Genomic DNA, 15,727 nt, shown 5'->3' on the forward strand with positions numbered 1-15,727 from the left:
TTGTTTGGTTCTTTGCCAACTTCCTCTCTAAGACAATAAGGGTTACAATTGGTTTGTTTCTCAATTGCTCTCTCTTAGTCTTGACAATATTGGCTCTCATTAACTTGTTTCACATTTCCCCTTTCTTGTCTTTGGCAATATTGTTTGGTAATCTCCCTTAATATTGCCCTTTCTTGGCCTTGGCAATGGTTGTGTTTATTATCTTCTTTCAATGTTGCCTTCTTTTGGCTTAGGCAATTGCTTTGACTTTTATAATTATAACTAGCTTAACTACCCGGCTTCACCCGGGATTTCAATTCTCAGATTTTTAAATCTCTGATCGGTAAGTCTCACTTCAGTTTCTTCAGAAGTTTCATTGCTTATTATTTTAGCAGCACAAATTCTCAGATCTGTAAGTCTTGCTTGAGTTCCTTCAGCAGTTTCATTGCTTTGTTGTTTAGCAGCACTAATTCTCGTGTCATGTTTCAGTTTCTCCATCAGTTTCGTTGCTTTGTTTTTTAGCAGCACAAATTCTCTGATTAGTAAGTCTTGATTCAGGTTCTTGAGCACTTTCATTGTTCTTTCTGAAAGCATGTTGAATTCTATCAGCTTCATGGTCTTGAGATCTACCTTCTTCTGAATGTTGATCATGTTTCAGCTTTCAATGTTTTGTTTTGATTCGGGTGGCATTAAATACTGCTCTTTTTTTCGTGGTAATTTTTGTAAAAATATATTATGGCATTAAAGCATTTGTGAAAGGAGAGAATACAGAAGAAAGAATTATTTTTGTTAAACATGGAACCTGATTCAAATCAACTGATTCAACTTTGTCATCTTCAAATTGTAGCAAAATCATGTTTCAGCTTCTATGCGCGATGCTGAGCACTTTCTTCAAATGACCTGTAGATGGCGGTGTAACACCACAAAACGTAATGCCGAAAAACCAAAAAGATAAATTAGCTCCGGAACGGGATGACCTATCGAGCCAGAAATAATTGCATTAATTTGGCAATGAAATAAAGAATAGTTCATGCAAAATTCATGACACCAGACCTCACCATTCATGAATAGTTATATCCCCAAGAATGCCACATACAAACCTACAAACAAACATAACTTTGTTTTATACATATATATATATATATAGATATCTGTCACAGTGTAAGAAATGTTGCTATTTCCTGGATTAAGCGTGTATAATTTGAACTTTAACAGGCTGCGGCTTCTGACAGCTTCAGGAATCCAGTAAACTGGATTGAATTAGTGCCACAAAAATTTGGTTTGGCGCTATTTGATTATCATAGGACATGATGAGATCTGTCACAGATGGCAAATCCAGAAAATAGAGCCTGGGAGTTGATTTGTAACCCTAACTGATTGCAACCATACTTGATTGGAACCTGTTCTTGAAACAAAGAATTAACATCCCATGATTGCATTTTAATTGTTGATATATTATATCTGCAACAAAAAATTGGTTGAAGAGTCTCAAACAAATTCTTCCCTTTTTGCCCCGCAGAGATCAAGACCCTGATGCAGGAGTTTATTCGTCCCATAGAGAGACATTCAGAGAGCTATGCTTCTCCCCATTCTTAAACAACACGCGTTTTACCTGTGTAGAGAAACCTTATTATTTTTGCTATCATGCTTATTCTGGCCTGGTGGTTTGGGCAAATAACTCCTTCGTAAATCCTGCACTAAACTACAGGTAAAGTTAATTAGGATCTGCTCTTGCCGAGTGTATGGAGCCCCAGAATAAAGATTAGCATGTGCCTTTTGATAAAAATGAACATGCTCTTCTTATTTGGCCTGTGCACTGCCTTTTATAATTAATATTGAGAATGCATATTGTATTTCAACTTCTTACTTCTGACCTTATGATGATGCTAACGGTGTTAATGCATATTTATTTTTGGGGGTATTTAACGATTATTACAAGTATTTTATCTGTCCGAATCTAGCTGTTTTATGATTGCATTAATTATTCCTGCTTAGTATTGTTTTTATTTATTCACTATTTGGTGGGGCTCAATTATGATATATCATTTATTTACTTTGATTATTTCTTGATCTGAAGCCTTACTTTATGCATTACCTTCTGTTTGTAATTAAGGTTTTTACTATTCTTGTTGCTTGATTATTATTTCCCTGCATACCATTGTATTTTGTAATGCATGATGGAATGCATTACAGTGGCATAATCATAGACTTTAGGGACATTAGAAATGTGAAATGAAGCTGTGACAAAAATGTTCCCACCCAGTAAGACTGATAGCCTATCTGAAGGCATTACTCCACATCCTGAACAGTAGTCCCAACAGCTATTCTCTAGCTGTCTCTATGTTGGTACATCACCAGTTATTTTGTCAATTAGTTTTTTGGCAAAAGTATTTTTTGTTACTCATTAAAAAATGTTTTTTTTATATTTGGGGGTCCCCCCGACCAATCCTCCTGTCTCCTATTATTTACTCCCTATTCCTCCATGTCCCTTATATCCCCTTACCCACCGCTATATCCTTCAATGTGTTTTTTCATTGAAATATTTCTTGCAGAAAACTCATCGAAAAAATATACTGGCGATTTAACAATGTCGTACCCTCCTAGCTACCTTGGGACACACATAATGAAATGTGTCATGAAAGTCGTGTTTTGCAATCGAGCCGGTACTGCAATTAGGGCTTTTCAAGCCTCTGCCTCGGATACCACCTGCAGTGTGCCATAAGGGTGAAACCTTTTTTGCCCTAGAAATATGGAAGCAGCCATTATTAACAGGAAGAGTGGGTTCAAAAATGGCACTTTGCTTGGGGCGGCAAAATGTGTTGCTGGGTCCTTTTTACAATTGAATCTCTGATGGCTTTCACCTTAATGAAAAGGTTTAAAGTGCCTTGAAAGCCCATCATTATTATTATGGTATGTATTGAGTCAGACGTGGCTTCTAGAAGCACCAAAGCGCTTTACAATGCCAAAATCATGTGCCATTGATGCAAAATATTCTGTGGGACAGTCTGTAACATGGCACTAAGAAACAATATGCTCTAACGCAATAGTAGCACAATTTGGGAATACATTTCCTGCTGAAATATTTCACAGGCTTTCATAATTCACAAGTTGGTGGTATTCCATGAATATACTTTCAAAAATTGGGTCTGCTAAAAGTATTCTAAAGCTGATTGACTCCCAGAATTTGATCGCAATTGTTTGAAATCTGATCCATTTTCTCCAGTGACTCAAAGTGTGCGGGGATTATGGTATTGTCTACTTGACATTTATATATTTTTCTTATTAAACAGGTTATGAAATGACATTCTGCTTTGCTCGGCGAGAAATGTAGCTGATTGACATTACAATAATTAGAATTACTCTCTATAAAGGGATATCATCAAATACTGTATGCAAAAAGTGTCCAGCATATGCAAATACTCTTTCCATTTCATACTGTACAGTAAGGAGATCATCCTCCCTTGATATTTGGAATTAAGAAAGTTAAATACACATTCCCCAAACCTAAAAATAGGTAATGCCTCTTTAGTCCACACACACACCACCGAACAGGACTGCTTTGTGTGACTTTCGATATATTTGGATCTGTTAAAGGCAAACCTTTTTGGTTTTGGACAATCGTACTTTGCTGTGTATTTTTACACCAAAAATAATAATCTACAACGAGTGTAGCTTTCACTTCTTCACTACCTATGGTTAGGAGCATCAATCCATTGAATTATAAATTCTAGTTTAGTTTCCTGGACATCTGCAATCAATATGTATCAGGACAACATAGACACAAGGGTTTATTACTGGTCATTAGGAATCCCTGAAAGAACATGTCCTCTTTTCCTTTGAGTGTTAAGTAGGCCATTCCAGTTTACAAGCCACACATGTCACAGCCCCTGCTAGTAGCCATCACTGGAATCCAGCTCAGAGTGAAAGAGCAAAGCATTATGGGTATGCCGCTGTTAAATCAAATGCTTGCATTTTCAGTCAATATGAGATTAATGTTGTTTTTTTGAGGGTGATCCTATTGTTCCTTTGTGCACTGAATAAGCAGTAAAGGTTCTTGAAATGGTGCCACATGAATTTTACTGATGGGGACAATTTGCTTTCTTAAAAATATCTGCCGCCATTTGCTTCTAATGAAAATTGTGTGCACACATCGCAACCGGGATGGATCTGTCATCATGGTGTCTTCCAGTCAATATCATGCCTCCTTTTTTATAGCTAAATTCAGGGATCTTTAAGTGTACCTATAGAAGAACAAACCATGTATTCAAGTTTAACCAGTGCATTCGGATTACTATACGTCCTTTACCAGTGTCTGTTTTCTTATAAGGTCCTCATGAATAATTCCAATATTAATGTGTAAGTAAAGAAAAACACTTTAATGAAACCTGAAAATATTTCATTGTGTTATTTATGTTCTTTTCAGGCCCCTTTCCAGAAGAAATTGTTCCTCAGAGATGTGCGATGTATACTGGAGAGCGGGGCCGTGGCGGCCCTGTACAGCGGCATGCGGGAACGGATTTCAGTCTCGACGGGTGGAGTGCGTACACAAGAAAAGTAGCAAAGCAGTGACCGACCAGTACTGCAGCTGGAGGCGGCGACCAATGACTTGGCAGCATTGCAGTGCCACTTCCTGTGGAAGTAGGTTTGAAATCACTGGTTGTGATGAATATTGAAGGGTTCACTCGCCTACATGCTATTGTGAATAGTTAATCGGGAATGTAATATGATGATATAATGCATTCTTGATCTGTAGTTAATCATTCTTTAATTTACCGGTATTGCAGTTTCATGTTAGGCATTCACAGGTGTTGGTGAGTAATAAGAAGTTTACCAGGGTGCCTTGCGTGCCTCCACCACCTCACCAGATTATGCTCTAGTCTTGGTTATGGACATGGGTGCTATACTGGACTGAAGAAGGACAGCCCCCTCCCCTGCCCTCCAATACCTATTGTATCTCCTTCCTCCACTCTGGAATGGACAACCTCATCTGACAAACACATAAATACAACATCACACATCCCCACTTAAAGGTGTACGCACCGTGGGGGTGGGGGCTATTCGAAGCAATCACCCTAGTAACACTGGTCAGCACACACTTCTTTATGTTCTCTTGAGGATGGTGAATTCTATATCTATTACATACAGTCACAGGCGGCCCTAAACGAAATGTGGAACTGCTAAAATATCAAGGATGACACAAAAGGGAGCCGCAACCAAGGCTCAGGTTTACTGGGGATACATTCATGTCATCTACTAGTTTGGTGGGAATAATCTCTGGGTGTGTTTTCAGGGGTGTGGGATGTTCTTCTGAGCACTCGACTGGGACAACAACCCACACAACATGATTATGGACTAACCGAATTAGTGAGAAACAAAAATGCACTGTTTTATTCAAGTCATGTACCCTGCATAAATTATACACTGCAAAACAATAACAGTTCAATCTGGTCTTTCGAGAGAACATTACTACACTTTAAAAAGTTGCACACAGTTACTGTACCTGTACAGGAAAGTGCATTTCTACAATTAAAGATATTTTATACATGATGCTTTAGCTTTTTACATAGAAATGTATCAAACCTTCTCAAAACCCCAGTTACACATTTTTATACACATCTGTTATGGCCAGTCAGCTTCAACTCTTAAATTAAAAGGTATCCCTCACAAATGCAACATGATACGTTTAACCCCTTACATAGAAGGCGTTGCAACTGAAGTGTAAAACAAGTAACACGTTGTGAACGATAGCATTGTGGAATATTCAGCCTAAAGGCCAGCGTTAGCCATAGAGAAGCATGTTACTCCCAGGTGGAAATAATGATCTATACTGATGAACAGGGCCAAAGCAAGTCAAAGGGAAAGTATTGCATGAAACAGTGATGAGATCAGAGGGCACTGTAGCACATTATAATTGAGGGAACCTTCCTAGGCAGGTGGGGTATGGGGTGAAGGCCTGTGGTTCCACGAGGGATGTTGGAGTTTGGTCAATGATTGAGTCATCTGTTTGGTGCAGAAAATGGATTTCATGGTTCTAGGTAACAAAGAGAGACAAAGGTTAAACAGTTCTCCTGAAAAGGATGAGCTTGCTGCCTTTTCTGCAGGCTCCTATGACACAAGCACATTCTCTTCTCTCTTTGTGGGTGCACACCAAGTATCCTTGGTCTGCACCCACCAAGAGAAAACATAATCACCTTCTCCACCTTCTGCAGCAATGGTGTGCCATTGCTGCAGAAGGTCCGCAGATACTTCAGAGCCAGCCAGAACAACTTCACCCGGTATTGCTGATAACTATGATAGTGATAAAAGGGGAGTCCCATGCTCGCTTGATGCATAGATAGCAAATGGGTGTGCAATTGGCGCTCTGTGTCAGCAAACAGCTCCTGTATGGAAACACGTCGATTGTAGGCTCTGTAAAGATGGTTTACGTCTGTGTGGGACCTGCAGTTCACCAGACGTAATATCTTGAAACCAGCAGAAGGAGTGAGAATTATTTTTGAATACTTACAGCAGAGATAGTCTAAATGGAGTATTCTGGGTAGAGTGTGAAGAAATCACCATGTGCTCACAATACATTTGAGGTCAAAATGTAGAAAACAGAGTGACCACCGTGACCCCCTCCAGTTCAGGAAATGAAGCCCAGGTGCAGGGGAGGCTTCCTGGCCAGAGCACAGCTTTTGGTAAAGAGTACCGGCTTTTAGTTGGTGATGCTTTGAAGGATGCTCCAACTGTAATACTGGATTGGCCCTACCAGGCCAATGGATCCCTCCAACTTGGATTATTGCAGCTTTGTGTGCTCTGCCCTAAAGAAAGAAGGCCTCAACACTAAATAAATGCATATCCAAGCAGCTGCACATGGCCTAGTCCTAAGGAACTCCAACGAAATCACACCACCCTGCAAAAGCTCCACTCAATACTATTGGGACAAAGACTCCGAATCAAATATGGGCACGAGCGTATGCAGCATTCAGAGTTTAGGGCATGAATGCCTTTAAAGCCCGATTCCCCATTACACCCCGACCTGGAGTCACAGGTAACATGATGCCAAATTGGCATCTCTATCTCGATTTAACCTCCAAAAACATGAATGAAAAACCATTAGGTGCAGGGTCCCCTCCTCTGGAATTCTTCGGACCTACACAACAAAGCTCTTGCAATAGCTTACCTACCTTCCCACGAACCCTGAATGTCATTCCCTATAAGGAGACCCTTAACAATACAATGGTCCTCATTCCGAGTCGGGCGGTAGGGGATACCGGGCACCGGTAAGGAGATCAGTGCCGGTAATCCACTACCGTCCGATTCCGAGGTCCCCTAACGGGAACCGTAAGGGACGTGTGGTCGGACCAGGGCGCAAATAACAGGCTTGCCATTCGCGAGCCCGTTATTTGCACCCTCCCCATTCCCATTGAGCCCTATGGGGGCTCAAATGGGAATGGGGAATGGTTTGTTCAATGGGGATTTACCGGTCCCTCCAGGGTCGGAATGGACCGGTAAGTCCCCATTGAACAACACCGGAGGCGGTACTGGTATGGGAGGCAGCCATGGAGCTAATTGCTCCATGGCTACCACCATACTCCGAATGAGGGCCAATGACTGCTACTGGAACCCCTCTACCTTCCTTAAAAAGGATCCAGGCCCAACTAGCTACCCAAATGCCATCGCCAATCTCCGCTCTGTGTTTGACAGACACGAGAATTGCCCTATTGAACTCACTGTCACCTCGACAGAAGAAAAAAGTGTTGGATAAGCAGTCACCAGATTTTGCACTGGAAACTGGGGGACGTTGACAACCTGGAGCATTACAACCCAAATGAATCAATAGATCAATAAGTATTGATATCAGCCCTCGTGCCAGCAGCAAGATTTCAAGAGGCTGCTGTAATCCAACTACACACATTCGTTTAAGCTCCCGTCTCGACATTAAACTTGAATCTGAAATGCCTACAAGTCAAAATCACAAAAACCTCCCAAGTGGGAGAAAAACATGTGCTAGCAGGTAATGGAAGAATTCTTATTATAGAGGTCCAATCTGCCACTGCCTTGTTGTTGATGCAGTTCCAGACTTGACCCTGAAGTGAGGAAATGCTTCCATGCGTCTCCAAGAGGGAAGCATTTGCACAACCATTGGACCTCCACGCAGAGAGATTCAGAAGCACTCTTGGATGGAAGGGGATGCAATTCGGCAGCTTTGCAAGATACTGCAGACATGGCATGCTGGGCTGTAAACCCTAGAGCAGGGATTGCAGCCTGCGGTACCATAAATACATACTAGGCCCGCTCCACCAAGGTATAGAGGTTGCTATGAAACCAAGTGAGAATGTTTCAGACACCTACAGAAGTGTGGGATTCACCAAACTGAGGATCTTTCACTATGACATACAATGGCATCAACTTTAAAAAAATAGTCGCAGGATGTTTTATTCTCGAAGTTCCAAAAAAATGAAAAAGGTCTTTGGGATCAAAGTGTCTTACAATTCAGGCCCCTGTCCATAAGTCCTTGAGAGGTTCAGTCACCCTCATACTGGGCTGATTGAGTGTCCCTGCCACTTCTTTCTGTGACTTTCGATAGCTTCCATGGAGCATTTGGTTGTTTTGGTTTTGGGGATCCTAATGGATGGATCTCACACCACCCACACCTCAGCAGTGTACCGGAGGAGACTGGGGGCCACAAAGCTAAGGTTCAAAAGCTTCCAGCAGGGAGTGAGGCACGCAGGCTTGTGAGGTATAAGCTCACCTACTAATTATCAAAGGGAAGTGGTACTCATTCCCAAGCCCCCCTTCCCCTTCCTCCTCGCTGCTTCACAGTGATCTCGCTCCTTAGAAAAACTCTCCTCTTTCCTCTTTCATCCTCCTAGCACAATGGCTCTTACTCTCGTCTTCTGTCCCCTTTCTAATGATTCAACACATGCTCGATCGTCCTTCTAATCCACTCTGATGTGTCCACTGTGTGATGAACCAGGGATCCTACCTCTCTCTGGTCAGGTATTCCTGCATCTTTCTTCTCTCCGTCTTTCCTCCCCTTGCTGTCGCTCTATCCTCCTCACTCTGTCTCTCCTTCTCCCTCAATTCCTTCTCAACTTCCTCCTCTTTAGTCATTACTCCCACCACCATTTCCTCTGGTCTTTCTTCTGCCTCCTCTCCAACCTCCTTTCTCCAGTTTTCTCTCTTCAACAACTTCATCTCCTCAGTCAACATCTCCTGCTGCATCACTAGCTCCTCCGGCGTCACCACCACCTCCTGTATCAACCCCTTCTATTTTGTTACCACTTGTTACCTCCTCCCCATCTTCTCCTCTTTTCCCTAGTACCTACCTGCTCCTTTCTCCAGCCTGCTCTACCCTCATCCCTTCAACTCCCCCAAACTTCATCTTTTCCACACCAGTCCCCTACTCTCCTATCCAGCTCCTTCTGCCTCAAATGTACTCCTTCTCTGCACCTCCACTCTCTCTGGATTAGCACCCCAGTCTATCTACTCAAACTCCTTTTATAGTGGGCTAGTGCCACCCCCCTGAAATTGACTTCATTCAGAATTGTTCACGTCAGAGTGTTCTCTTGTTCGGGAATGGGGGGGTGGTTACTGTGTAGTGAGCATGGACTATCTACAGCCTCAGAGACCTGCGCCTGTTTTGTGTTGTTGCACGGGCCGAGTTTTCGTAGAGTTGCTCCTCCCTCTTTGATTGACACAGTGTGTGGGTGCGGGAGAAGACCACTGTGCATGAGCTCAGCTCTCCACGACCTTCTCCACCTCTCTGCATTGGCCAATATGTTCCAGTAAGTGAGGGAGTCTCAGTGCACGGAGTCTCAGACCTGCGCGGATTTGTCCATGCTCATTCTTTTCTCCTCCAGACTGCTCCATAAGGAATGCCTGAGTCTATTTATGCATACTTGATCTCCTCATAATACTTAGGTGATTGTGGGGTTTTACGGCTGTGGCATGAATATCCGCCACTCCTAGGGCAGGTGAGTCTTTCAAGGGGGTGTAATTATAACTTAGCCTTTTGGTGACGTGCCCCTGGCATGTGGTCTAGGTGTAGTGAACCAGGCAATCCTCCCCATACCTTACCTGTGCCATGTATTGCTTAGCATATGGCAGCACTCGGCCCCCATGGTCATCCCCACCCTCAGAGGTAGGCCTTGGACTTTGCCACAGGGTGCCGTGCCCTTCTTCTCCCAATGACGAGACCCAGTCTACAATTCCAAGTTCCACCTAGATTACGGTAAATAGTCTCGGCTTGGAGGCCCAGCACTCACTGGCCTGTGCCTTCCCAGCATGGAGGGGGGTGGGGGCTACCTCATACAGAACATGGAAGAGGAACTTGGTCTAGAGTGCCTAGCGCTTTATTTATGTAAGATGAATCCCTGCGGAACCACTGGTAAAGTGTCACACACAACACAATTCTCCTGCCCATACATCAGAGCATTTATTTTCCAAAACACACAAACGAAACCAAAGCTGTGGCTCGATGTTTAGAGAGGGATTTTCTTCCACTGATGTGCATTGGCCAGGAATTGAATAACTTGTAGGTACAACAGGAGCATAACACACATTACCAATAGACACAAGTTCAATTTTCTGTCATGGCTTTTCGGCTGCTTCAAGATCCTTCCATGGACAGTAATGAAAGGTTTGCTATTATACAATTGAATTATGTTTGTGGTTTCATTGTGACCTTGTTTGGAAATGCTTCCAACCGTACATTTGTACATAATTGTACTTTCTTTCAGAAGGAGAATGCAAGGACACGACTCACTACTGTACAGTTGTCAAACGCCTGAATTTATGCCTGGTCGGTCTCTACAAGCAGAGGTGCTGCAAGTCCTGCCAGGGGGCTTAGCTCTTCAGCGACGAGGGACACAAGTGTTCACTGAATCTCGCATGTAAATAATCTGTAAATATTTCACGAGACGTTAACACTTTAGGTCAAAGTCAACATAATTGTTTCTGGCTTCACATGGCCTTGCGGGGCACTACTGTAGTGTGAAGGTGTGATAGGTCAGTGCTGGCGCGCTGAGCCAGAAACAGCTGTACAGAATTTGGCCCTTGGTGACTATGCGGGGCTGGTGAACACTGCATTAAGCCATCGATATGGACAGATTGTTTGTGCAACCTTTTATTGTGTATATTATATGAGAGGATTTTTTTTTTTAATGATTATGGCATTTTTTGAAATGTCTATGTTGAATATGATTTCACAGGTTTTTAACTCCAGAAAGTTATAGGTTACGACATGAAGTAAATGTGTCTAACGATTGCTTAAAAATATCAAAGGGAGGCTACATTGCAGACAGCTGTTAAAATTGTGTTTAATGCACACTGTCCTTTCAGTTTTTTTTTTGTTTTTTTTATGTGCTGTGTTAAACCGAACCACAATCCCGGCATTAATGTTTCCAGACACCTGAAACATGTGATCTGATTCACAGGGAGTCTCAGTTGAGAAATGTTATATAGATTAGTGGGCAACGGGATGCTAAAATGTGTGTGCGAGTGACCTTTAGGGGCAGGAATGTGGTCAATGCCGCGGTAAAGTCTTTTTTTATTTCCCTCTGCATCCGTGGGGTGCCCTAGTCATTTGTAGCCTGTCAATGGTAAAACATTAATATTATGATCTCCAGTCCCCATCCCCAGCATATGATCTCATTGTTATCCTTTCACCACCTGCATGCATCAGACAATCAAACAAAGCTCTTGTGTAAAGGCGTCTTACCCTATGACCTCCTCTTCTCTCTGTTATTGCGTAGTTTGTACGTTGTTTCTATTTGAAATGACACCTGGTTCTTCAATGAAAACCAACATTAAAAACGGAATACTGCCCCACCCCCGAAGGCGCAAGGCTAGCTTTCTTAACAGTGCACTTCTTTTGTTAGAACCATTTGTTACACATGTCGAATCGCGTCCCATTCAATGACTTTCAGCTGACCCTCTGCTACGGTCATAGCAGACTGTGCATCACTGCAGTGCAATATTGTGTCGCCAACTGCACGTGGCAAATTTGTAATGCAGGTTCATAGGTTTACCCCGGGTGCAAATGGTTTTCTCGGGCAACAGGCCATGGGGGATTTATACATTCGAAAAGAAAATGAAAAAATATAACAAAATCAGATGGGCATAATGTGTCAGTGAGACATTACACCACTCATTCCCAGGTTCTTCGCTGAGGTATTTCAGTGGCAGCATGTAACTTTGGAGCTGTTGCATCAGCTGTTCTGTGGGAAGTCACTGATCGACATCTTGCTAATGGCGACGTAGAAGGTCTGATAGCCTTCTCGCCTTGGAGGCGTAGAGGGCGGCCAGACCTGATAGCTCAACGTTTCCATCCAGTAGCTTGGTGGTGCAACTCGTTGCTAGGAGAAGCGTTTAGTTGGGTCAGTTCTAGGGAACCAAGACTGCAACTGCGAGGCTACTCTTGCTGCTTAAGTAAAAGCACAGTTCTGGAAGGGCCCTGTTTTGTACTTTTCTACATGTCCCGGGATGATAGCTCAGGGGCAAAGTGCTCACCTTCGAAGCAAGAGGACAGGAGCACCGCAGGTTCGATCTGCGCTTAGAAACCTCTGGGTATAAAGCGAGTTATAAATAACCCATCATATCATGTGCTTGTCTTTGTTAAGGAATTCCGTTTAACAAAAACGTACATTTTTTCAAGCTACAGTAAAACCGTGTTGACCAGTTTGACGTTGTTTCAGCCTTTTGAAAAATATGCAAAGCAGAGGACTTGTGATAGCGTAAGATTCCATTTAGAAACGTTTTCATTTATTTTTCAGATCGTTATTAGTTAACGTATTTTGAAAATATCTGCTCTTTATATCCCCGTGCACTTCACAGAAATTGTTTCACAGCAACAAATTAAATTGCATTGGTTTTAAAGATTATTTTGCAAGCAGAATGTTTCTAAGATTTGGGCTCAAGAATTGTTCGTTCCTAAAAGCCAACCAATCCCCTTGTTTTAAAAATATCACAACTAGTTGATAATTTCCTCCATGACTGTGGGGGGCTCCTCCATGTCTGGGGGGGGGAGGCGGCAATATTGAAATACTTTGATTTACCCTCCCAAACTAATGAGAGCACAAAAACCCTGTCCTTATGTACAAAGTGCAGCTCGTTCAAAAGCCTGATGGCAGACTTCTGTCTTCTGTGCCCCGCACCCTTGTTCACTATATTGTGAGTGGGGGGTCGCATGGGTGTCCTCCGCAGTCTACCCCAAAAAAGTTTTAAAAAAAAGAAAAAAGGAAAGGAAACTGTGGCGCCGGTTCCCAATCACAGAAGTGAAAGGGAACAGGCGTTGCAGGGACACATCGAGTCGGCGGCACACAGCAAAGTGTGGCGCTGCAAGCTAAGTGTGGGGGGTGTGGGTGTTGGTTTGGGGGCGGGGGCCAAGTCGGAAATGCTCAGGTGAGAAAAGACTGGTTATTTTCGGAAAAATAATCTTCGGTCTTCTCTCCCTCGAACATTTCTCTCACGGAATTCCAACCCCGATCTCCCGAAAACATGTGAAATGACCTCCGGGAGGCCTGTATGTTAGAAGAGAACTACCCGAAATGCAGCATACTGCTCAAGGGACTCCATGTCGCTACATCATTTATACATCTTCATGCATTTGCATCTTTTTTTTTTTTAAACGGGAGAACTCTTGAAACCCCTACTTAAATTTTTTTCTGTACCTTCCCCCTTTTTTTAACATGTTTTGCTTGTTCCCTGAAAAATAGGCAAAATCCATGTTGCTTCAATCGTGGCAAATACGCCAGATGAACATACACGTAGATATAAAAGCATGTCACCACTCAAGAAGCATCTGTTCACGCAGGCTTCCAACACACCCTGAGCTAGTCTCCCTCCCTGTCAGTCCCACTCCTTGCTGCCTCGTCCGGCCCAACTTCCCACTTACCTCGAGGCACAAAGGTAATGCTTTTAGTGGGATGTAAACCAGGTGCTACCAGGCCTAGTGTCCCAGCCACCCGGATAGATCTACTTCTCAATTTACTAATGTTGGTTTGCATCTGTCGAATGTTGCTCTCCATGGTTTAATGTCTGGGCTATTTATCACCCTAGCGTTCTCAAAAGTCTATTGTCTGCCATATGATTGAGGTCACTTAGGAATATGCATCTGTCTAGCAACAATTGGCGACCCCTTATTTCCTCCTCTACTCCATTACCCCAGTTCCCTTTGCACTCTGAAGTTGCTTTGTGTGTTGCACCTTTTACAGCCATCTCTCAAACAAATGTAGAGACAGAAATCTGGAATGGATGAATGTGATTTTGCTGACGTAGGGTTAGTTGGCTACTCCGAGTTAATCCCTGAAGCCCTGTAGATAAGCAAGTACTCAGAGTTCGAAATCATGCCATGCACAATCAAGAACCAGCTGACTGCTGAAGACTTCCTGATGTTCAGGAACACTCAGTGAGAGGGTGTAAAAACACAGCTTTAGAAAGTATGCTTCAAGATTACCAATGCCCGTGGAATGTATCATGGATGTCCGCACACAAGGAATGCTCATGTCCTGTCAGTAGGCCTCATTACAAGGTCGCCGGTGCTACCGGTGGGTTGCCGCTGACCTCGTAACATTCTTCTTCTGCCTGAGGACCTGGTGCCACCGGGACATTATAAGTCCCGGGGGCCCTCTATGTCAAGCGGCTGAAAGTGTAAGTCCCCATTCCTGTGGAATCCCATAGGACTCCATGGGAATGGAGACACAGAAGCACCGGCACCATTGGTAATGGTGTCGTGCTTCTGTGAAAACCATGCCTGCAGGGGCCGGTGCTCCCGACCGGCCGAACCTGGAATGAGGCCCATTGTAAGGAATACAAAGGCCTTGTCACTATTTCCCACCCTGGCCCATGAACTATCATCTGGGTTTTCTTAGAATAGCAGAAGGGGCAAAGTCAATATTTCTTGCTTAGAAAATAATGACAAAATAGACACAGGACGCTAGCTCCTTCACAAGTCTGAACTTTGCACAGGTGACACATAAGCAGGCACTGTTTTCATCTGCACCCTTCACATGCCGCACACGCTTCATCGCCAAGCTGCGCCTCTGATCACATAGAGCGCTGCATCTGCAAGAGGTGTCACAAATTAGCCTTCTAAATCAAAAATCAGTGTGGATTATTTTCAGCGTTTTTGTTTTAAATTAAAAGAAAATGTATGTAAAATATGTCTGTACATAATTGTGGTCTGAAAATGTGCAATATTGTGTTTTGTACAGTGTGCAATAAAGATTTTGGGACATATATTTTCTTATTACCAAAATAGCTTATTTTCTTCCTTCGTATTTAAGAGAAAGATATGACAACATTTAGCACTTTTTCTGTTAAGTTGACTGATTCTTTAGCTACAAAAGCATGCTATCTGGAAGCGAAAATGTGTACTTTAGGAGGGAACCCGAAATGACATTCCTGAAGAACTTGTACTGATGTCTCTTTTATCTGTCATACATCCATGTCAGTATTTCTGCAATAAACCATACTTTACTTATCCATCTGCCTTCTCGCTTGCATTTTATTGTTTTCATTGTCCACAGAGGCCTGAATAAGAAGTGTCATTTATATGCTGAAATTGATTGCTTTTGTAGAGTTTTGAATAGTTTGGCCTAAAATAACAACATGCTATTGCATTGATGTCATGGTTTTGCCAGGCTTGATAAAAACACATTCAAATTCATCCCTGGATTTTTCGATGTCTCGGGAGGATAGCTCGGGGGCAACGCATTTGTCTTGGAAACAAGAGGATGGAGCAACACAGGTTCGATCCCGGGGT

The 15,727-nt window shown here is 42.9% G+C and overlaps 1 protein-coding gene across 2 annotated transcripts in view; it reads left to right on the top strand.

The window, feature by feature from the left end:
* ADAMTSL3 (ADAMTS like 3) overlaps positions 1–15,447 on the top strand; it is a 1,638,295-nt gene extending 1,622,848 nt beyond the window's left edge. For both annotated transcript variants that reach the window (XM_069625001.1, XM_069625002.1), the window contains 2 exons: positions 4,403–4,617; positions 10,704–15,447. In XM_069625001.1, the coding sequence (XP_069481102.1) occupies positions 4,403–4,617; positions 10,704–10,813 (325 nt within the window). In that variant the 3' untranslated portion in view covers positions 10,814–15,447. The remainder of the gene's footprint in view (positions 1–4,402; positions 4,618–10,703) is intronic.
* The last annotated feature ends 280 nt before the right edge of the window (positions 15,448–15,727 follow it).

This window comes from Ambystoma mexicanum, chromosome 11 (genome assembly GCF_040938575.1).
Source record: "Ambystoma mexicanum isolate Mex_15411 chromosome 11, UKY_AmexF1_1, whole genome shotgun sequence".
Lineage (NCBI taxonomy): Eukaryota > Metazoa > Chordata > Amphibia > Caudata > Ambystomatidae > Ambystoma > Ambystoma mexicanum.